The sequence below is a fragment of the Echiichthys vipera genome (genome assembly GCF_963691815.1).
Source record: "Echiichthys vipera genome assembly, chromosome: 5".
NCBI lineage: Eukaryota > Metazoa > Chordata > Actinopteri > Perciformes > Trachinidae > Echiichthys > Echiichthys vipera.
In genome coordinates this window covers 21,572,673-21,594,523 of record NC_139830.1, presented here as the reverse complement: position 1 = coordinate 21,594,523, position 21,851 = coordinate 21,572,673, and the positions used below count along the sequence as shown (strand labels likewise).

At 40.9% G+C, this 21,851-nt stretch overlaps 1 protein-coding gene across 1 annotated transcript in view; it reads left to right on the top strand.

Moving 5' to 3' along the window:
- traf4a (tnf receptor-associated factor 4a) overlaps window positions 1–21,038 on the top strand; it is a 37,567-nt gene extending 16,529 nt beyond the window's left edge. The window contains exons 2-7 of the mRNA XM_083914300.1: window positions 10,380–10,431; window positions 13,652–13,756; window positions 13,878–14,039; window positions 15,112–15,273; window positions 15,763–15,918; window positions 17,253–21,038. Coding sequence (XP_083770426.1) covers window positions 10,380–10,431; window positions 13,652–13,756; window positions 13,878–14,039; window positions 15,112–15,273; window positions 15,763–15,918; window positions 17,253–17,885 — 1,270 coding nt within the window. The 3' untranslated portion in view covers window positions 17,886–21,038. The remainder of the gene's footprint in view (window positions 1–10,379; window positions 10,432–13,651; window positions 13,757–13,877; window positions 14,040–15,111; window positions 15,274–15,762; window positions 15,919–17,252) is intronic.
- Window positions 21,039–21,851: the final 813 nt, after the last annotated feature.

Sequence of the window (21,851 nt, the reverse complement as noted above, 5' to 3'; positions counted from 1 at the left end):
GACCATCTTGACCAAAAAAAGGCATTTTGACAGCGAATTCACACTGAAATCCACACGGCTTAATTAAGGAAATGGCTTGTGAATTATCTTACTGTGGGATGACCTCATAAACGGCGTCTTAATTGGTTAAAGGAGCATGAAACCTTTGGATGTAAAATCCTTTTTTAAATTTGAATGGCTTTTTAACAGAAACGCCTCGTGGGACTTTGTCAGGATGGATTTTTTTTTTCTTTATCTTTATTACTGCGAGGGAGGACAGTGGAAAGACTCCATTAAAGCTAAATCCTGTCTTGACTGATTGAGGTTTCATATTTCTAGATTGCACTCACTCTCTGGATGCTTGATAAGGACTGATTTCTCTGCTCTCTGCCCAGTAAATGTGATGCTAACATTACAGCTAGCAGCCGGTTAATATAAAGACTGGAAATAGGTTATTGTATGGATTTAAACCGACAAAATATAAAGTGGTGCTTTTGTTACCTTTTAACAGAGCCAGGCTAGCTGTTTTTTATTCATGCTAAGCTAATTAAGCCAAACAGTTGCTCGCTGTGGATCTAAGCAAGAAACCAAACAAGCATTGTTTCCCAAAATGTCTTCAGACAGAACACCTGCGCATTAGCACCTTTTCTAAATTGCATTTAATATTGCAGCATTCACATACTGATTGAACATGCATTTTCTCTTATTTTGACAGACAGCTTGTACAATGTCCTAAAGCGCACTGAACTGTTTAATCTGTATTAGTGCTGCAATTTCATGCTGTGCTTCTCGATGATTGTGACTCCAATAGCTGATTCATGAATGCTGTTGGAGGAAAAAATGAGGCGACTGTGTCTAGTTCTGCTCCTCCAGCGCCATATGCATACAGTTGGCAGGCAGCTCTCCTTTTTAATAGGCCAGGCAATGCCTTGGCAATCTCCGAGCCCCTCCGTCCAGTGCAGGCATTCCACAGGATTAGTGTGGCAGCTTCTCGAAGCCAGCCGCCGTCGCTGCAGATCGGCCTTTTGAGCAGAAATATGTCCTCTGAAGCTGAGCTAAAATTAGACCAGCCATCTGTGATTAAAACAGCTAAAATTCACACTTGCCTGGAGAAATTTATAGCATGTAACTGCTTCCAGTTGGGTTGAATTGGTGAATAACAGTTGATCACTCTCTTTCGCAAATGTGTAGTAAAACAGAGAGTGGGTTTTATTTGACAGCCACTTCAACCTTGACAGCAGCTTTTAGCACTTTTTCCCAGACCAGTAGGTCCTTAATCACATGTGCGACATGTTAAAGCGTAGGACTTTTCATTGATCTCCGGGCGCAGTCCTCGAGCAGCCCCGCCCCTCCAAAAACCGCCCTTCAACCAGATCAAACGTAAAGCATCTCCTTTCAAGCCCTCCTTTTCCTTTTATGTACGCATTGCAGGCCCTGTGCATATGCCTGCGTTTTGGTGGTCTCTTTTTTTCCCCCGCTGTGTACTGTGTGGGTGATGGTGACTGCACTGCATGCATGAGCTCAGCTCCTGATACAATTGATGGGACAGACTTCTCTCTCTCTCTCTCGCTCTCAACTCTCCCCACCATCCTGCACCGAGATCTGCAGCAGTTAATGAAAGTGGATTGATTTTCCTGTACCTCCTGCATACAGCGTATAATCTGGGGGAGGAAATCGACCAGGAAAACAAAAGATCTTACAGAATCCCAGGCTATCTTGCGACAGAGCCAGGCTAGCTGTTTCCTCCTGTTTTCTGTTTTGATGCTAAGCTATCCGGCTGTTGGCTCAAGCTTTCATATACCGTGGGTTTTACATGAGCGTGGTGTCAATCATCCTGCAAAACAGCAACTCTATTTCCCCAAATGTCAAACTATTCCTCCTAAATTATAATATTGTAGGTGCGAGTTAGGAGGAAGTGCTACAGAAAGTGAGAAGAGCTTGATTAGCATTTCATTTTATAACCTTCCCCTTTCTGATAAAGACTCTATGTCAGGGCCTGATCACACTGATGGAAGGAGACAGTGCGAAGGGATTATGAATACTTTTGCGCTGTCTCCCCTCCTCACACACTTAAGGATGGATTATGGCATCTTGCAGGCTTGCGCTCAGCCTGCAGATGGCTGTTCCTCCTCCCTCTGACCCTCCCTCCACATTCATCCTTCCTTCCTTCCTTCCTTCCCTTCTCTCACTCTGTCAGTGTAGCCAGCTTGTCCTCTGGCAGGTGGCTCTTTCCTTTTTACGGTTTGCTATCATGGCATGGTGTTTTCTAAGCTACACCTCTGGCAGTTTGATGAGTCATCATAGTAATTGCTCACAAATTCAAAGGGACTGTCTGATTTCGCTTCGCCAGCTCCTCAGAGCTACTATTTATAATCACACGAGCAAAATACTTCCGTCCAGGAAATGTAAGTCTGGACGTACTGTCATAAACCAATAAAAAGGTGTTCTACCAAGCCCTTGAGTGTGTAAAAACGTAGGGATTGCTATTACACAAAATATGAACAATGATGATCATCACTGTAAATGTCATAGATATAAAGTGGTTAACAGCAAGATCCAAAATATATACATGGACAAAAGTAAACAGTTATGAAATTGATCATTAACATAAATAGGTAAAAAGACTATTAGACCATTACCTGCAAAATGATGTTGGTCAGAACTAACTTAACAGTTTTAGCATATTGATTTGTTGTATGTCATATTTTCAGCTAATAATTGGTTTTATTAATCCAGAAAAACAGAAGTCTTTTGGGCTGCAGATTTTGTTTTGTTTCGGTATGTTTATTCTCTATTTTATGAATTTATGAGCTTAATGAATGGGTTGACATCGACAAAAACACGTTTTTGTAGAGGAACAGGGTCTTTCTGGGTTTCTTAAAGGTGCATATACACCTATATAGACCATTACTTCCAGTAATTTGCATTATGTTCATAATGAAGTCTTAATACAGTGTTCAGTATATTTCATTGAACTGCAGTCCCGTCGTTCTTTCATGTGGGCATTTGCCTGCAGATATTTCTGTGTATTTTAAAAAGAAATACATTGTGGGCTCTAAGATAATTTTCATTTTCCCTTTTCAACAACCTCTTGTCATGAAAAGTGTTATTGTCAGATTGAACTGTAAATAAGCTCCATCAGAGTCCTTAAACAACATATAGTAGGCTGTAATATTACCCTATATCTGCTGCCGGTGCCACTACAAAGCTGACATTTAAGAAAAACAAACTGAGAATTTGTTAACCTTTGGACGCTTTATAGCTGTGTGAACTCACTCACAGATGGCTTGTGCTCACAAATGTCAGCGCGGTGAGGTGAACTGCAAGGAGAAATGAATATCATTACATAAGCGATGACGGCATGAGCATGCATGTCCTCAGGTGTCCTGACCGTCAGGAGCTACAGTTTGTAAAATGATCTCTGCATGGCAATATTACACAAAAGGGAGGAAACAAAAGCATATAACTATGCTTTATTTTGTGCAAGTTTTGTAGGTAGAGTCAGTGTACTTCATAATGTGAAAAACAGCCTTTTTTGTGGTGTTTCTATCTTGGTCCACATTTGGTCCCAGTGTGTGTGTGTGTTATATGTGGGGCTGGAGATGAAGCCAGGGAAAGAGGCCAGACATCCACCCACACACACTCTCGTAGTAGTGCCTTTCTTCCACTTGCATCATTTTTTTTTTACTGCTTTGGCAAAGCAACACAATAAAAAAAATAGCATCCGTCTGGATAAGGAAGCATAAAATAGAGATTTGAAACTACAGTAAAGTTTAGCACTGCTTGATTTATATGAATACGCATAATCACCATGGGAAGCGTTTCAGATTTTCCGCCTGTCTTTTTAGGGTTGTCTAACACAGAGTCAGATGTAATTTATTTCTGTCTTGTTGAGGACCATAACCTGCAGACTGTCAGCCATTGTTACTTCATACAAAGCAGCTGCCAGTGGCTGTTAGTGACCAGCAGAGGAAGTCGGATTGGATTTTATAGGTGTCATATTCTGGACAGGCATGCACTAAACTCAACAAGTTACAGAAATCCCTCAAAAATCTTCCTTTAAAATATTTTTTCAAGGAACGAAGTCCTGTGTGGGTAAATTTAAGAATGTCCCCCCATCTCCTCTGCTTTACTGGATAATTCAAATGATAAATGTTTTAATCTATTAAATGCCTGTGAAATACTAAATCTTACTGGACTAAGATGACTCCTGTGTTTGCTGAAATATGGTCAGTAATTCATACTTTACAAAGTAAGGACATAACAGACTGGAACATGATTAAGCACACAGACGAAGTCTTTATATTTAAATAAAATTACAGAAGGACAGCAGGTTATTCCAGCATCATAAAACAGAGAATAGGATTTAAGTATCTACTGTTTAACTGTCTGGAAGGCTTTGTGCTGTGATGGAAGGACAATAATAAGTTGTAAGGTCTCTCTTAGTATTTTACTTGCTTTGTTCAACAGTCAAAACCAGAAAGATAATTATTATAGGGCTGCATGTAATGATTATTTTCATTAATGCCTAATCTTCTACATAAATCAATTAATTGTTTTGCCGATATATAATATATATATATAACCTAGTTTGATTAATTGACTTTAACTCTCTTCACACATTGGGTAATAGTAGTTGTTGGACGAGAAGACCAACAGACTTGTTCATAGACATTAGCGATGCCTTCCTATTAGAAGTGGCAGCGTCACCACAAACGTGAGGCGGCTTATACACAACATAATCTCTAGCAAACCACAGGTATGGATAGATTATCTTGTAAGTATTAAATCCCACACAAGAAGCTGTCACAGCATCACTCTATGTGGATGTCCCACACACAAAGCCTGTGGAGGAGCAGTGGATCCACCTGTGTCATCACACTCTGGGAAAGTAGGAGCTGCTCCTCCCTTTGCAGACAAACGGGAGGGTTGTAAGACCTTGGACGAGTGCCAGATCAGCCGTGGGCAAAAGGGAGCTGTGCACTCTCAGGGTATCAGGTTCCACAGGTGGAAACAGCACCCGGCCTCAGCCCCCATCACTCAATCTCGTTTAGGGGCCACTTTAGTCAGCACAGGCCGCCCACATTAGGGCCTTAATCCAACTAGTCATGTGGATGAGAGGAAGAACGTCTGTAGGCCGAACGCCTTCTGCAGTTTTACAGTCCAGGTAGTGAGAACAAGTTTTTCCAAGGGTAGATTGTCAGTTGCCTAAATAAACTGTGCAACTGACAAAATGAACTGTGCAGAAAGATGACAATGGGCTACACACTACATTGGTTTTCTCCTCCACTGAATCGTTCCAAATATGCTTGAACAACAGAAACTCACAGACAGATCCTCGGTTTTCATTTGGAAGAAATTACAACAAATTGTGGTTTGTGGTGAGACGGCTCCAGGGGCAGCTGGGAAAACATAAAAATAATCTATTAAATCTTTGGAATAACATTTTGCTTTCTCTTTGTGAAGTTTCCATAATTAGTGTGGCAGTAGCTGTCCAAAGTCACACATACAACACATCGTACAAAACAGCTGATTTCTTCTATACTAAAGGCCAGTTTGCTATGAGTATTAAATGAGACTTTATACAGTACTTTACATAGTATTAGTGCAGTATGGAATCGGTTATGCTGGTCTCAAAGATCTGTTTACATAAGCCGCATTCTGGTTGATTTCATTTATTGTCTTTGCCTCTTAATCATATATTATTTAGTTCATGCAGTGGAGCTACATGACGTCATTTCCTCTTTGCAGGACAGCTTTGTGTAGTTTCAGGCACCAACAAAAGATTATCATTAAAAAAATAGTTTGACAATTATTGTTTTTTGGACTATTTTCTTCATTGATTAATCAGGAGAGTATTTTCTCAATGAACTGATTCGTTGTTTGGTCTTTAAAGCCTCAGTAATAATGAGGTCAAGGTAATGTCATCAAATGTCTTTTTGTCCAAATAACAATCCCCACAAGACCCCATAGATATTCAGTTTACTACAACGTAAGTGAAGGAAAGCAGCACATTATTGCATTTGAAAAGCTGGAACAGTCTTTTTTTGGAGCGTTGTTGCTTGATAAATGACAAACGATTAATCACTCAACTTATCGTTGCACTTAGTTAAAAGTCTAACTTTAACCGTAGAAAAATCAAAATCAGACCAATGATTCATGGAGGAATATCAGTCCCGCTTTGTAATGTCTCTATGATATCTGAACTCTTTGTTCAAAACCGGGCGCTCAGAAGAAAGAAGCCATGACTGCACACAGTCTTAGGCACACACACACACTGAGAGCCAGATGGATTTGGGGGGATTATAGGAACTCTATCTGAGATAAAACAAAATTCCGGTTTTCTCTTCAACTTCCTGAGAGGAGAAGCAGAGAGTTTAGTTTCAGATGTGAGGCAGAGAGCCTGAATGGAGGGCGGTGGTGGAATTTAAAGGTTTTGTATGTTTAATAAAATTGAACCCTGGTTATAACTTGAAAAGACAAAAAGGGTTTAGCACGAGGATGAACATAGAAGCTGGCAGTGAGCTCCGGCATGAGGTAGAGGGGCAGTTCGGGCGAGGCTCCTTGATGCTATCTGAGAAAATAGCTTGTGTGACAGAGGTCTGTTTAGAGTGTTAATGTGCTACAGACTTGCACTCTCTGAAGGCCTCATGCTTTTGATTTAGTGTGTTTAGAGTGTCTCGACAGCCCTGCCCTCTGCAATGGCAAACACAGAGAGGTTTGTTTAGGAGTCTCTCTGTTAGTTAATATAGAGCAGGTTTCAAGGTTACTGTCACCAACATGCCCGCTCTGTGTGGCCTGCAGGCTGGTCGCAGTTGCTTAAAGAAAAAAAAAAAACCTCCGCCCACCGGTGAGATTAAACCTGAGGGATTTGTTCTTTTCACCGTCTGCCCATCAGGAGCCGTGCGCAGAGTGACAAAGCATGTTGTGACGGCTGTCCTCGTGGTATTGGCTGGATGAATGGATGGTTGTTTAATCTGCCTGAAAAGCAGATTTTAGAGGGGGCAATAAGAGGGGAGAGCGACTTAAGGTCAGAGGCAAAGGGTTGACCAGTGGCTGCATTTCACCTGCAAGAGGGGGGTGAATGTGAACAAGCTAACACAACGCGATAATGTGTGCGCCCTTGTCTGACAGTGAATTTGAGGGGATTTAAACATTACCGTGGCTGCAGCAGAGCAGCTGTAGAGCCTCGGCTGCTGTCAAAGTAAGAGCGGACAGAAGGAGGCGATGAAATTTTAATGAGGTGATTGTATTATACTGTATGCTGTCCAGTCTTAAGCTGGTCCCCTGTGACATCTCAACACGAAACTGAAACACTTGTTTACTGGCCTCTCACCCTGGATGTTCACTGACGAGGGTGTGAACTGTGGTCAGAGATCTGTGGTAGACGAACACTTGTGGGAAACTTGTTTTAAAAGAGGCAGTTTGTGAGGTGCAAGTTCCCACTTGCAAGGATGTGCACAAAGGAGTTTTCCCTTTGGGCTTTGTGTAACAGTTATTTTCATCCTTTAATGACTGCATTAGAGCTGCGACTAATGACTTTGCCTTCTGATTAACGCCTGTTGTATTTCTACGATTAATTTAGCGGCCAAGGTGACTTCTTCTGATTGCTTGTGTTTTTTTGCTGACCAAAGGCCCAAAGCCCAAACAATATTTTAACAATATAAAAGAGCTTGTTGTCACATTTGAGAAGATGAGATCACCAAACATGTAGCATGTTTGAGCTAATAAATGATTTAAATGGTGATTCAAGTCTCAGTATTGTTTTCTCGTGTTTATTAATCAGCCAATTGGTTCCCAAGTGTTCTTTTTTATTTCTTTTTTCGTTTTTAGCCTTGTGTGGAATTTGTGATTGTAGTGGAAAGATTAGCCAATCAATTAATTAGCTATTAAACGGCTAAATTAATTGTAAGCAATTGGGATAATACAATTGTTTCATCAAGCAACTGACAAGCTCAAGACTAAGAGTCTATAGGCATGCTAGCAGCTCTGTGAGGGAGTCACGGATTTATTATAAGAACTGAATATAGCGCCACCGCTCAGCCTTGCAGCTATTTTTTTTTCGGTGGTCACTTACTGCAACGAAAAATCCCCCTGCAGCCTTAACAGCATTGGCCGCCAGTGTGAAAGAGACTGCAAAACTATTAGGAATCCGATAACCAGTTCTGTTAATTCATCCATAGAGGGTTTACTTCATGCTAACATTTGCTAATTTAAAGCCAATGGCACGTCTAACAATTTTAAACACTTCTCTCCAGTCTCTTCTAGAGAGACCCGTGGTAGTCGGAGAAGATGGATGTAATTGAACTGGACCTGCGGTAACATCGGCCCAACCTTTCACTGCTAATGTGCTGTCACAAAGCGGCAGCGAGTTGGACTCACGAGCGACCGAGTGAGTCGAGCGGTATTATCAGCAGTGGGGCCCTAAACACATGAATGTGTGGCTGCGGGAGCTTCTCTGCGACCAGAGGAAGAGTTATCCTGACAGTCTGTGACTTGGCTCTTTTCGCCTGTCTGCCTCTCTGTGCGTCAGATTCGGGGGCCCGAGCTGGACGGGGCCTCTGGCTGTCCTCTGTCCGGAGCTGAGAGCCCGTCGCTTCCCATCTCCTCTCGCAGTGTGGTTGTGGTGCTCTCTATACTCCACAGTGTGAGAGGATTCCTCGGTCATGGCGATGAGTACTGTAAATGATTTCACACTACACGTGAGATGCTGACTGGGCTCTCCTAGCCTCTCATCGATTGACCCTATTTTACAGCCCTTTGTGGCTTGTTAATTGGTCTCCAGCTCCCTGCTGACACAGTGACCCTAATGGAGGAGAATTACTGCTGTCTCGTCATGCATTAACCTCCCCCCCTCCCTCCCCCCTTTTCATCAACCCTCCCTCCCTCTCAGGCCTAACCTCTGCTCCCATCCCCCCCGTTAGCACACTCCCTGGTTTCATAGCAGCTGGGTAGACGGGGCGAAGTGCACATGCCCTGCCGTCCTGTCACATGTCGCTGTGCCTCTGGGAGTCATGGTCAGGTGACACTGCAGCCAACCATATTAAAGCCTGAGGCAAACACTGTCTGTTTGCACACTGTTGTCCCTTAATTAGTTTAAGCATCTCTTTGAACAAGAGGTCAGATCGAGCTTCAGGGGTTGTGACTTTTGAACCAAAACACATTTCTGTGCATCTTTATTGTCTGCAGATTCAGTAGATTTCATATGACAAACAGCAACAAATATTTAAGAGGTCATGGCTGCGACTAAAGATTATTTTCATTATCAACCGATTAAGCGATAAATCATCTTTAAAATTCCTTCACAGGTTCCCAAGATCCCAAGTTGACATATTTAAATGTCTTATTTTGTCCAACCAACAGTCTAAAACCCAAAGGTATAAGTTTTTATTATCACATAAAACAGAGTAAAGCAGCATAAAGATGGGAAAGATGTAACTTATGAATGTTGAAATGACTTAATCGATTATCAGAAAAGTAGATCTGGAAAGACAGGAGCTGTGACACCGCTGACATCTCAAGAGATCACCCCGCGACTGCTTTTTCTGTGTTTTTTAAGTCACCGTTTGCTGTGCAGCTGCAAGTTTAGACTCTGTGTAGCAGCTCACCCCTGCTGGCTGCTACCTCCATTATTTACAAGTGTGAATATTTCATGATGACATCAGGGTAGGGACGTCCTAATGAGCCATGGCACTCGCTCATCTGGCCCTTAAACAGGCCAGCGAGGGCTCCTCTGTGGCGCCACAAAAACTGAGCGGGGGCTTGTAATAAAGTCTTATTTTGGGTTAAACTGCTGGAGGAGAAACATTTTGGAAAAGAACAAAAAACTCACACAAGCACATCATCTGTTTTTCCTGAGGAAGAGCCATAAGCACTAAGGCGAGGTTTACACTACTTTATTCTCAGGAAAACAGTTGAAAGTAGCTTGTTGTTACCAAGACTGCGAAACAGGGGCAAAAATGAAAGCTTCACTCTAAGCTGTGACAGAATCTGTAAAAGAAGCTGGGAAGTGGATCATCAATCATCTCTCTTCATGTATTATAAATAAAGCCACCAGGCTCCAACTTGTAGTTCTGTCCTCTGTTGTAATAAAAATCTCTTTGCTCTGAGGGTGGAGAAGATGAAAGAGCCTTTGTCATTAAAGCCAGAAGCTCAAAGGTCTGACTTTAGAGTGTGTTTGTGTGTGTGTGTGCGTTGATCTGTCAAAGAAGTGTCTTTTAGCTGCGGTTGTTCTCAGTCAGGGTCAGAGTTACTAATCTCACTGAACGCTGAATGAGATTTTAAAAATGGCTGATCGTCCTTGTTGAGATGCTTGCAAAGGGTTTTTGTCTGCAGTCATCTTTTATTCGGAGTGTCCCAATAATAACAACACTTTTCTGTTGTTGTCTTTTTTTTTGCAGTGAGGGCGTCTTCAAGTGCCCAGAGGACCAGCTGCCGTTGGACTATGCCAAGGTACGACTAGCACAACACATTTTTATTCACTCACTCAATCATTTTCTTCTCAAATAATGGCTCTATTTATAGAAGACTTTAAGACTCTACAGTCTACAGCCATGCTAGCAGCTCTGTGAGGCTGTACCCAGGCGCAGTGGTGCTTTGAGCGGAATGCTAGTGTCAGAATGCTAACATGCTCATAACAGTGCTGACATGCTCATGATAGTGCTAACATGCTCATAAAAGTGCTAACATGCCCATAACAGTGCTAACATGCTCATGATAGTGCTAATATGCTCATGACAATGCTAAATGTTAACATGCTCATGACAGTGCTAACATGCTCATGACAATGCTAAATGCTAACATGCTCATGACAGGGCCAACATGCTAATGACAATGCTAAATGCTAATATGCTCATGACAGTGCTAACATGCTCATGCCAATGCTAAATGCTAACATCCTCATGGCAATGATAACATGCTCATGACAATGCTAAATGCTAACATGCTTATGACAGTGCTAACATGCAGATGTTTAGTAGGTACAGTATGATTTTAACTAGTCCACCACCTTAGCTAAGTATTGTAGAACATTTGCTAATTGGCACTAAATACTTAGTGCAGCTAAGGCGGAATGTCTTTAGTATTGTTCACCTGAAGTAAGCCACTTCATCTTGATGGAGACATGAATGAAAATAACAGTAATACAATTAAGAGCATTTCCCGATATGTGAAATGCATGCACTAAACATGCACACAGGACGGACCTCCTATCACAACACACAACAGAGAAATAGAAACTCCTAGAAGGAGGATGACTTCATCCTCTGCTCAGCTCTCCATTACTCCACTATATCTTTACATAGAAAACAGTTGTTTTGCTGCTATATTAATGTTCTGAATATCGGGCACAGTGCCCTTAAGAGAAAAACTGTTTTAGAATGCCGACTTTGTTCCTTGTAATGTTACATAAATAATACTGAACATTTGTACTTTTGAACCTCAGAATAACATATAAGCAATTATCCTCATTCAGAGGTTCATTTCAGGAAAGAGAACCCTTCAATTGATCTAAACCACTACGATTTTCTTCACCCTTCTCTCCCAGAAAAACAAAGTGTATCTAAATTTAATTGGATCCCTTTCTCTTTTTCTTTTGGCGGTTGATCAGATTGTGCCCAGGGGTGAAAACAATAGTGACTAACTGCAGTTAGAGTCAGAGGATGTCTCTCTCACACGAGATATTGTAAAGTCAGAGCATGCGACAAAAGGATAAGGGCTTGATTCTGAACTAGAGATTTAAAAGCCAACGAACAGTAAATGATCATCCCTGTTTCTGAGCAGCTTTCGGCGTCGACTAAAAGAAGACCGCTGTATGTAATTCTCTCATGCAGTTAGTTAGCATTAGCCTGAATTAGCCATCAAGCCATTAAGCCGGAGCTGCAGCAGTGCAGGTCTGCATGCTGTGCTGGGAGCGATGAAGGCGCCTGTAATAGCAGAGGCTCCCCACGGGAAGGATGTGCTCATGGCACACCTGTCAGACGTTGTTATTTACCAAGGCTCCCAGTCGCCTGCAAATTACCCCGTCCTGGTGGTCTACTGTCAGAGTTATTATAGTGCTCGTTGCACACTGTCCTTCAAAAAACGTGCACAAACACAACCTCGCTCCAAGAGAACAAGAGTGTTGCAGTCATTAAAGGATTGTGCTGCTGCTGCTGTAGTAATAGTAGTAGTGTGGGGCTAACAATGGCTAAACCAGACAGAATAAACCCCCAAGTTGGAGCTCCAAAGAGCTTAACCCCCCTGATCTGCCTGGGACTAAGTTATTAAAAGGTCATTATTGCCGTCTCCCTGCAGATTCCAAGACTGGAACAATGAGAGAGTGTTTCAGTTTGCTTTAGATTTTTTTTTTTTTGCCTTGCCTTGCCAGAAAGAATGTGATTATGGCAGCAAAAAACAAAAGCTGCTGTTACTGTAAAAGAGCAGCAAGTCAAGCATCTGTTTTAAAGTTCAGTATATCTGTTTCTGTAGAGCATCAACATGGTAATATTCTTATTTCGTTTGGCAGAGGCATCCGTAAGAACAATGAGTGAGATAAGTGTTTTATTGTAGATTATTTTCTAAATCAACTTGTAATTTGAAAGTGATGGTTCCCGTGTTTCTGTGCAGAGGCACGTGAGCCCAGTCGGGCTGTTACTGAGCTGTTATTTGTTTGGAGGGCTTTTGTGGCATTTTGAGGAAGTGGCTTTTCTTGTTTGACCAGTGCTGTGCTCGTGTGGCAGCGTGGGGGGATGGAGATGCAGAGCAGAGCTGTAAATCCTCAGGACAGCGTACTGTAGGGGAGGATTTGGGGTTCTTGGGCAGAAAACTGACTCGTCCCCATCACTCAGTGACCGGGGAAAAATAAATCTTTTACTCTGCTCTCCGTCTCTCTCGAAGGTCCCATAAACTCCTTATCACTGCAGCGGCCGGGTCAACTCACTGCTGCTGTTCGCTAACACAATCTCAACAGTTTGACTTTCCAGTGTGTGCTTCTATAGACATTCAGTCTTGCATGATATTATGTCGAAACAACATGTTACTCTCAAAAATGTAAAAAAATAAAAATGAATTAAAAATTATAGTTTGAATTGATTGATTGATTGAATTTGCACCTTAACGGTATTTTCTATTTGCACAATGATTCCCCTCAGGATGAATGAAGTTCCGTCTTATCTTTCTTTCCCAGCGACACCAATCGATGCCAATCTTAACGCTGTGCATTAAGCTGCAGTGAGAGAGGATGTGTTTAGCTTAGCTCAGTATAAATACTTGAAGCAAAGTTCCCAAATACGCTGACCGCTCTAAAGCTCACTCACTCACACAATAGAGTTTATTTAATTAACAGGAAATGTAAAACCGTCGATATCTGAATTTAGAAGGAGTTAAATGTTTACTACCCAGACAAATCTACAATAGGCAGTATTTTTGAGAAAATATGTTACCTAAACTAGTTTAAAACTATCTTGTGAATGCTGTCGATGGCTCAGATACTGCATTGCCATCCAGTGGAACTCCAAAATGTCAGCTTTTTGTTTGCAAAGAGTAAAAGCCCTGTTTGCTCTATCTTTACATGGTTTATTGGTTATTGGTGTTGTACACACTTTTTCAGTTTGAAAGCGATATATTAAAGTCTTCCAGCTCCTGTCAGCTCCTGCTAATGCTACACTGATCTTGCTCTGCTTGTCTTCTTCAGATTTACCCAGATCCAGAACTGGAGCAGCAGATCCTGGCACTGCCCATCCGCTGCATCCACAGTGAGGAGGGCTGCCGCTGGACCGGCCAGATGAAGCAGCTGCAGGTGAGAAGCTTTGATAACCTCTCATCTGTTTCTCCATCCTTTTAAATTTGTTTTATTGCTGCCTTATCAGACGCTCTAATTTGTGTATTTCCTAACATGCGCCTGTGTGTGTTTGCATCAGGGCCATTTCTCCACCTGCGCCTTCAACGTGATACCCTGCCCCAACCGCTGCTCCGTCAAGCTGACGCGCCGCGACTTGCCCGACCACCTGCAGCACGACTGCCCAAAGCGAAAGGTCAAGTGCGAGTTTTGTGGCAGTGAGTTCACCGGTGAAGCCTACGAGGTAAACAAGTACTCTAAACCTGTTTTGTTTTTTGTTTTTTTTTCCCTGTCACGACTCAGCAGGAGTTTGACGTAAACAACCCAGAGTGACGCCACATAATTTCCATGCCTATATGAAAGAAGTCTCTATGAGAAGCAGCAGGAGAGACTGATGCACGTGTGTCTTCTGTTTTGAAATAACACGTGTGTTGGCAAAAGGAAAAGAAGCTTTGACTGGGTCTTTCATGCTTAATGTGTTTTCTCCAGTGAGCGGGACGAAGTACCTCAGAGTCCTCTCACTAACACCTCTGTCATTTCCACCACCCCTCCTCTATTTACTCTGGCCCACATGGTCTCCCCTCTGCACGGGCTTTCATCCACCTTTTGGCTCTCGCACTGGAATTACTCGTGCTAGTCATGTATACAACTGTTATTCAGAACCTTTCAACACCTCTACCTACAATGCAGACTATTTTCCCAATGAATCAATGGTTTGTTTAGTCTATAAAATTATAAAATAGTAAAAAAAAAAAATGTCCATTTTCCACTCAATTCAGTAATGTAACAGAAGATAAAACAGAATATAAAGACATTTTAAATTGTTGTTGAAACTGTTTTCACCAGGAAAAAGTAGTGGAATAATGATTAATCTATTCATTTTTCTGTTGATTATTTTTATTATTATTATTATTTGTCCTTGAAGAAAATTATAAAGTGTCATTTCTTTAAAAAAAAAAGAAAAACTGCAGTGAAGCATATTACAATAATAATATCACAACATGTTTTTCAATGACAATAAATATTATTAGCAATTCCTTTGTCACACATTGTTTGGATTGATTAATACATTTTCTATAAACTATTCAATTATTAAAAAGCCATCAGAGTCAATTCAGGTTACCTACTTTATATTTGCACATGTTCTTCATTATTGTTTATAATCATATTCATCACAGACAGGTCAAAACTTGACCTGCAGCCTCATTCCTTTTAGAAAAAGTTGTATAGTTATAGTTATAGTTGTTTGAGTAAACAGCCACCCCTACTGTATCTGCAGCTCTAAGCTGTAATCCCATGTTTCCTGTCTATCCCAGAACCACCAGGGTGTGTGTCCTCAGGAGAGTGTTTACTGTGAGAACAAGTGTGGGGCGAGGATGATGCGTCGGCTGCTGTCCCAACACGGCCTGGCTGAGTGTCCCAAGCGCACACAGCCCTGCAAGTACTGCGGCAAGGAGTTCGTCTTCGACACAATCCAGGTCAGTTTCACACACAGTTTACCTTCAGAACCTCAAATGAGTGTGTTTTTTTTTCAATCACATTCCATTTAATTTCAACATCATTTCAGTTAAGTCAGGTATTATTTGGGGTTTTGAAGACATGACTTGAAATTATACTTTATCCGGCATTTTACAGACTGAATTAGTGATGGATTTATAAAGAAAAGAATAAAAGATTATATTTAGTTGGAGCTCTGTTTTCAGTATTGTTCAATTTGCTGATTATTTTCCTGATGATCCACTTTGTCAGTAAAGCGTCAACAGAGAAGGTTTCCCAGACACCAGGGTGACCTCTTCAAATTGCCTCTTTTTGTACAACCAACAATCTAAAACCCAAAACTGAATTTACTTACAGGGACATTTTACCCCTGTGCAACCATTAATCTGTGACTGTGCATCTTGTATTCTTATTACTCATGCTGTCTGTCAGCAGCACACACATTAACACTATCATTGACTCCTCTGCAGAACCACCAGTACCACTGCCCTCGGTTTCCTGTCCAGTGTCCAAACCAGTGTGGCACACCCAACATCGCCCGAGAGGATCTTGCTAATCATGTGAAGGACAACTGTGGCAGCGCGCTCGTTCTCTGCCCCTTTAAAGATGCCGGCTGCAAACACAGGGTAAAACTGACCTCATTCTCATCATTTAACCTTAAAAGATTATTTCTACTCCTTCTTTCTGTTCAGACTACTGTTGTTTACATTCATTTTTTCATTATATTTCCTTGAAATGGTTGCTCACTGTGTCTAAAGTAATGATGTTTCTCTTTTCGGACATACACTACTGTGCCTGTAGGCTCTATTTTAATGAGAGCAACACTCCTATATTCTGACAGTGCATTTCTGTCTATTCTTGAAACTGACGTCAATTTGATAAATGTGGACTCGCTTGAGGAAGAGCAGCAGATGAGCGGCATGCTCGCTCCGCTCTGTTAAGAATCACAAAGCATCTGGAAAACTGGATGTGTAACATTTACAGATGGAAAGCAAAAACATGTCTCCACAACAGCAGAGTGATCATTAAATATAATAATCTCAAAATCAACAGTTTTTATCTTTTTCACAATGGCACACTCATGAATAACAGTTCATCTGTGCTGGATTCAGACAAATACGTTCTTCCAATAATGCACTCTGGACTGAACAGATACAAACACCATCCAGTAAAATTGATGTTTTACCAGCACAGGTTGCCATAGACAACCACTTCTCCTCAAAGTGATAATTTAGTCAAATCAAAAGATACAGACGCCACATCACATCATACACACACTGCTGCACACAAAGCAGCAGGACTTTACGTTGTGGGCAAACATGCAGGCAATAACCTAAAAACAATGAGGTTTTTAAGCAAGAGGAAACTGATGTACTTAGTTTACTTCAACAGCAGATCAAGTGATAGAAATGTCTTAAAAGTGCATGAAGAATGGTCAAGAGAGACGATTCAAACCAACTTAACTTTCATCTGGACCTTTTTTCCATTATATACAAACTTCCATTTTTTTAAAGAAAAATCATGCAGTACAGCTCAGTGCAATTCTTAATTGTGTTTTCCAGTTATTAAAAACCTCTCTTCTATGTCCACTATCCATGTCCACTCTGACAGCTATTTTGGTTTTTAGACCCAGTTTATTCTAGTTATTTTCCTCTGAAGGTGGAATTCAAATTCGAATCATGCTTTATTGTTTGATTTATTACAATGTAGGTACATGGTTAAAATATCATGTATTAAGCTGGAGCCAAACTACATATACATACTAAAAGTATAAATGGCTGTAGAAAACCATTTAACACAAAAAATGAAGCAATCTATGTAAATGTTTGTTAAATAAACAGATACAAATATTAGCTTAATATAGCTGTGAATGTGTAAAATCTGTATGTGTTAAGCATCTTCTCACTTACTCACTGTGCAGCAGCTTTTAAGTGATTAATCTCTCTGTTTTCTCTGGCAGTGCCCCAAACTGGCTATTGGTCGTCACCTTGAAGACACCACTAAGTCTCACCTGACTATGATGTGTAATCTGGTGGGGCGTCAGCGGCAGGAGATCCTGGAGCTGCGGAGGGAGATGGAGGAACTGTCCGTCAGTCACGACGGCGTTCTCATCTGGAAGCTCAGCGACTACTCCCGCAAACTCCAGGAGGCTAAGCTCCGAAGCAACCACGAGTTCTTCAGCCCGCCCTTCTACACTCACCGCTACGGCTACAAGCTGCAGGTGTCAGCCTTTCTGAACGGTAACGGCAGCGGCGAGGGCTCCCACCTCTCCGTCTACATACGCGTGTTGCCTGGAGAGTATGACAGCCTGCTGGAGTGGCCCTTTTCCTACAAGGTGACTTTCTCCATCATGGACCAGAGCGACCCATCGCTTTCCAAACCCCAGCACATCACGGAGACCTTCAACCCCGACCCCAACTGGAAGAACTTCCAGAAGCCCAGCAGCACCCGCAACTCGCTGGACGAGAGCACCCTGGGCTTTGGCTACCCCAAATTCATCTCTCACGAGGAGATCAAGAAGAGGAACTACATCCGAGACAACTGCATCTTCATCAAGGCTTCTATAGAGATTCCCCAGAAGATAATGGCTTAAGATCTAACCTTTGTTTTCTTTTCATGAAGGAGAAAGACAGGTTAAAGACTGGAATTGACACTTAACCTTGAAAACGTCTACACACTTACCCTTTAGAAACTTTCTGCCCTTACAGCCTCTCCACCACAGAGCTTGAAGCAAGTCTGTTTGGCTGTGTGAGCTGACTCGGAGGACCTTGATATATCACAGAGGAGAAAGTGTTTGGTCTGCAGAACCATCACTCTCTGTTGTTTCTTTTTTATTTTTTTGAATTTTTTATCCGTTTGTTGACCTTTTATCACAGTCTACAACAAAAAGCCTTGGAAATCAAACCGTGCCTAGAGAGTATATCTTAAGTTATATTTTTGTTGTTATTTCCGCAGTAGAGATGTTTAAGAGTATGGAAAAGATACTTAAAAAAAAGGGGTGAAGGGTTTCGCTAAGCCTCTGCACTTAGAGTAGAGAGAAAGTTAGAAGCTGGTTAGAGGAGGACCTGTTGAGGTGATCTAAAGAAGAATGAGCTCAGCAGACTCAAGCCCAACTGCCTTTTGTTTACATTCTCATACAGTATACTACCACTGATCCGTAAACAAACATAGAGCCCTTGGTAAGAGACTTGCCAGGTTTGTGTACACACAAACATCCAATCAATGTTTTCAAATGAGAAATGTGCAGCTTCAATATTGGTCATTTTCCTGTTTTAAAGGAACAGTATTACATTTTGGTTGAGTTGAATGAGAAGATCAACACTACTCTCATATCTGTACTTTCAATATACAGTAAGGCTACAGCCAACAGCTGGTTAGCATAGCTTAGCCTCGCATAGCACGCAAACGGGGGAAACCACTAGCCTAGCTCTGTCCAAAGGTAAGAAAATCGAATTAAAAGTTTATATCTTGATTGTTTAAATGTACAAAAACTCTGTAAGCATGACGATTTTCTCAGCTGGTAGCAGTAACTTCCTGGAGTCCCACTGGTTGCCTTGCAACTGCTCCCAAGAAATAGCTCCATAAAATAACAAATTGTATTTTTTACCCATTGTTCCTTTGTACAGATTAAACAAATGAGTTATAATGTGTTATTACATGGCTTTGTAGAATACTCAATGTTCTGTTTATTCTGATTAACAGACTATGGCTATGAACACTATTCCGATTATAAAATCCTGAAGACCATTTTTAAATAAATAAAATCCATTTTTAAATCAATATTTTTATTGATTTTTTTAGTTGATAATGTAATGTAACTGCTGGAAAAACAAATTGCCAATTGGAAAAAAACATACACATATGTAGTTGCAGCTATTAAAGATCAACAGCCCATTTGCGCCCAGCCTTTTGGCAGAGCTAGCCTAGCTGTTTACCCCTTTTTCAGGTCTTAATGCTAAGCTAGGCTAGCTGGCTTCTGGCTATAGCTTTGTTTTTAAAAAGAATAGTTTGATATTTTGGAAATAAACTTATCCGCTTTCTTACCAAGAGTTTAAATGAGAATATTGATAATATTCCCATGTCTGTATGGTAAACATTAAGTTACAGCCAGCAGGCGGTTAAATAAGCTTTACATAAAGACTCGAAGCAGCTAGCCTGGCTCTGTCCAAAGCTCACAAAATCCCCCTACCAGCACCTGTAAGCTCACTCATTAACCACTTTATTATCTTGTTTGTTTAATCCTTAGTCTTCAATCTTTTGGCAGAGCCAGGTTGTTTTGTCCTGCTTCTAGTCATTAGGCTAAGCTAACTGCCTGCTACGGAAAGATATGAGAGTAGTGTCTATCCTGTCATTTAACAAAGCAAGAAAGCAAATAAACGTATTTCCCATAATGTCAAACCATTCCTTTGAACTATTACACATGCCTGCGAAAACCCTACAACTTTTGGGCTTTTAAAACCGCACTAAAAATACAACTGTCAAGCTCAACCAAGTTTTGCAGTGTTTTTTTTCTACAAAGTTGACAAGTTTTTGTTTTTTGTTTTTGTACCGACAATTGAAGCTACAGATCTATCTCTCGTTAACTTCTCCAATCACATGAACTGTCCGTGACTTGTGTTTGTCAGTAGTTCAACCCAGTCATAAATAGCTTCAGGAGCGTGCCGATGTGCGCTACCAAACACGCCCTACGTAGTGACTCTATGAGGCATCTTGTCTATTTTGGAGTCCACCAATAAGAAAATAAAGCACCTTTCGTTGGTCTTTGGATGAGCAGAGCAGATAAAGAGGCCAGTTGACACGTGCATTTAATAGTGAAGGAAAAGCCATGTGGCCTTTTTATACAGTATGTCTTCGCATGAGGGTTTTAAGGGTGAGCAGGGCAACATTAACACATGCATGCTTCATGTGCTACCACCTGGACCACATTTTTGTACTGTAACCTGTATTCTTGAAATCCTCTCCCGTTGATGGCTATTTTGTCTTTTTTTTTTTGGACCGTTTGAAAGTTGACGCATTGTCAAAAAGTAATTTTTTTTTGTTTTTGTTTTTATATAAAGAAAATGTGAACGCTGTTGGTTGTATAACCCATAAAGACAATGAACACTTGGCTGTGAAGTGTATTGTTTTGCATAGCCTAGGCATGGGTGGTGTACTGTTTGAAAAGATGGTTAATGACATGGTCACTGCAAATATGTGGGTGTCTCTGGACTGACTACACCTTTGGTTGTTTCCATGGTCCCTGGTATCTATCTTCAGCCCGGCACACGATGAGGAGCGGTTGGAGGGATGTGCGATACACCTATCTCCATCAAAGCACCATCAGAGGGGTGGAGGACTTTGATGATACAGTACACTCATGACATATGTGAATACTAATGTAAAAATGCAGAAGCACATTCTGTCTTTTTATTATTATACATGGAAAAAAAATCCTGATTTCTTGTCATAATACCAGCTGATATTTTACAGTGATTTAAAGAAACGAGAAGATGAAACCTTTTGTAAGATTCTGTATTTTTAAAAATACTTAACTGTTTTATACAAACACTTTTCGTTGGAGAGTCGGGGTTGACTTTGGGAATTTTCAGAGCCTTTCGTCTCTTTGGATATTTGGATAATTTGTTTGTACTTGTGGTTTGAACCTCACATATTATGTCTGTATTATTTCCTCTTAAAAGTATTTATTTTAAGGAGCCGTCATGTGAGTTTGAACAGATGGCGCAAACGTTTTAATATGTTGATTGATGAGTGCTTGTCAATTTCTTAATTGAATAAAATACCATATATTATAGTTGTTTTACCTATTTGTGTTTTATACAGTGCAGACTATGAAGAAACCAAAGAATCAGCATATTCTTTGCCACTTGTTTTTCTTAGAACTTCATCAGATAAAATTCTTAGTCAAACAGCAAATACATTTGACTTGAGAAACGTCCCATGTATGATTCAAGAACTTAGAAGTAACTCAAGAACAATATGTGAAAGTAACTTAATACCTTATTCTGATAACATCTTGCTGCAGAAATGTGTGTATTTACTGTAAGTGTCGGACATTAAAAAGTAGTCAGAATCAAACAGTACAGACCTCTAAATTGCAGTGTCTAGTAGCTCCAAAAAGCCTAGATCCTACATTTCCCATGATGCTCTTCCAAACTCCACACAACCAAATTTGTTACACAAGCTTTGTGTTAAAAAAAAAAAAAAGGAAAAAGAAGCCATTTCAGCACATGCCACATTATTTGTGGTTCCAGCTTTGGGTCTTTTGTTGCATGCCATGCCCCTCACTCTCCATGTTTCAACTCTGCTTGCACTTTGTCAAATAAAGGCCAACATGCCACCAAAAAATCAGATCTAAAGAATACATAAATAATCTTTTGTCCCCAGACAACATTTATATATTTAAACCCGACCCAAAATGCGGTAACCCAAACCCAAAACTTGACAGTTCCTGCCCTGATTAGACTGTTTGGTTTTGGCCTCTGTTACTAGAACCCTAACATAAATGTAAAATTAGTTGGACTTTCCTTTTAATGAGGAAAAAAACGTTTTAAGGAAAAAT